This window comes from Frankliniella occidentalis, unplaced genomic scaffold (assembly GCF_000697945.3).
Source record: "Frankliniella occidentalis isolate FOCC.00 unplaced genomic scaffold, Focc_3.1 Scaffold1210, whole genome shotgun sequence".
Taxonomy (NCBI): domain Eukaryota; kingdom Metazoa; phylum Arthropoda; class Insecta; order Thysanoptera; family Thripidae; genus Frankliniella; species Frankliniella occidentalis.
This window is the reverse complement of record NW_026268315.1, coordinates 1-1,650: the sequence shown is the minus strand read 5'-3', so window position 1 is coordinate 1,650 and position 1,650 is coordinate 1. Positions and strand designations below refer to the sequence as shown.

Below are 1,650 nucleotides of genomic sequence, written 5' to 3'. Positions count from 1 at the left end.
CCCCCCGCGACCACCACTAATTGGGAATGGGGCGCGAAATGCTCAGCCAGCGCTTCAGGCAGCGCGACACAACACTCACTCCGTACTGCCAAGAGCAGCGTGAGCCTGGCCCCGCAACACACAAACATTCGCCGCCCGGCGTTTTGTCAAACGTCACGACTTGAACAAAAACAAGCGAAAAAGAACAACTCGTTCACGACTGACTGCGCCGTTGGGGATGAGATAGTTAACGTTTGACCGTTTATTCTCGTGGCCTAGAAGTTTGTGAAATGCGCATTCTTCCAGGGGTGTTTTGTATTCTGTGTGGGTTTGCCCACTCCCTGCGCCCCTGCGGCCCGAGCGAGCTTGTACTACCCCGCGGCACTGCTGCGGAGCTCTTCGGCGCGATCCTGGTGGTATGCGCGGTCCGCCCTCGCCAGCCACGGCGCTCGCCGGGCCGCTCTCCCCCCGAGCACGTTCGCGTCGACCGAGGATGTTTATGGCGGTCATTACGAGGAGGCCCCCGCGCAAGGAAGCTAAATGGAAGGTAAGCGGTAAGCCGCTGCTCCCCGCGGGGCTCCACGGGGGCGCGCGGCTTCGACGGGGCCATTTGGCGCGGACTCACCCTCGCACACAACTCATTTGACAGAGCAGCATGCTGTACGCACGCGAGCAGCCGCTTGCAAATCCTAAGAAGAAGTGTGCGGCAGAACGAGAGAGGTCCACATGTGTGACAATCGTTCGTCATCAGCCCTGGCTCTGTCACACTCGCCGCCGCACCGACTATTCGCTCCTCGTTGTGACTCACGCGAATGGACTCGGAGCGGGCAAACGATGACATGTGACATGTGAGCTCTGGTACCGCAGCCGCAGAGGAGCCCCCCCCCCCTCCCCGGTCACATCTCCCCTCCTGAATAGGGCGCGTTTTTTAACACAATCCGACTGCCGCCGACCGCAAACACTGGCGCCGCGAGTCGGGAAAAAAAGTTGTAAGTGTACCAATGGAAAGAGTTGCCGAAAAGCCGCGCGGGAAACTCTTCGCGGCATCTGTACAATAACATGGCGACGCGTTCATTGCGAGGGATGCGCTGTACCAGGTGGCTGATTCACATATCGCGCACTTATAGTGTACGCCTACACGCATCATTCACGCATCCTCGCCTCCCATGGCTCCTTGTGGCCCCGTGCGAGTAGGCAACCCGCCCGCATGCGCGCATGCGGTACAGTATGACTACGAAAGTGCTCGGCGTGAGTCAACCACCTGGTATACCGGAGGGGGAAGGGAGATTCAAGTTCATGCAACGCAGAGAGGCTGGATTGGCCACACTCCCTCAGACTCTGGCATTCTGCAAGAAGTACTCACCGCCGCGTCCTGCTGGCCGGGGCCGCCGGGGCCGCCCTGCGCGCCCTGCAGCAGGTCCTCCAGGCTCTCGATGTACTCGATGGCGTTGCGGAGGATCTCGACCTTGGGCAGCCGCTGGTTGGGGTTGGTGGACGTTCTCCTCTTGAGCACCTCGAAGGCCTCGTTCACCTTGCGGAGGCGGCGCCGCTCGCGCAGGGTGGCCGCCTTCCTCCGGTCCACCGTGACGGTCTTCTTCTTGCAGGCCTTGCACGCCCACAGCAGGCACCGCCGGCCGCCGTGGCCGCCACCCCCGGCCGCGCCCGCCGCCG

The 1,650-nt window shown here is 61.9% G+C and overlaps 1 protein-coding gene across 1 annotated transcript; it reads right to left on the bottom strand.

Moving 5' to 3' along the window:
* Positions 1-153: 153 nt before the first annotated feature.
* Positions 154-1,645, bottom strand: LOC113216368 (myogenic-determination protein; the record flags this gene model as incomplete). The annotated part of the gene is made up of 3 exons (XM_026436116.2): positions 154-159; positions 940-1,026; positions 1,343-1,645. Coding segments are annotated over 3 exons (396 nt in total), but the record flags the coding sequence as incomplete, so codon positions are not given.
* Between the last annotated feature and the right edge of the window lie 5 nt (positions 1,646-1,650).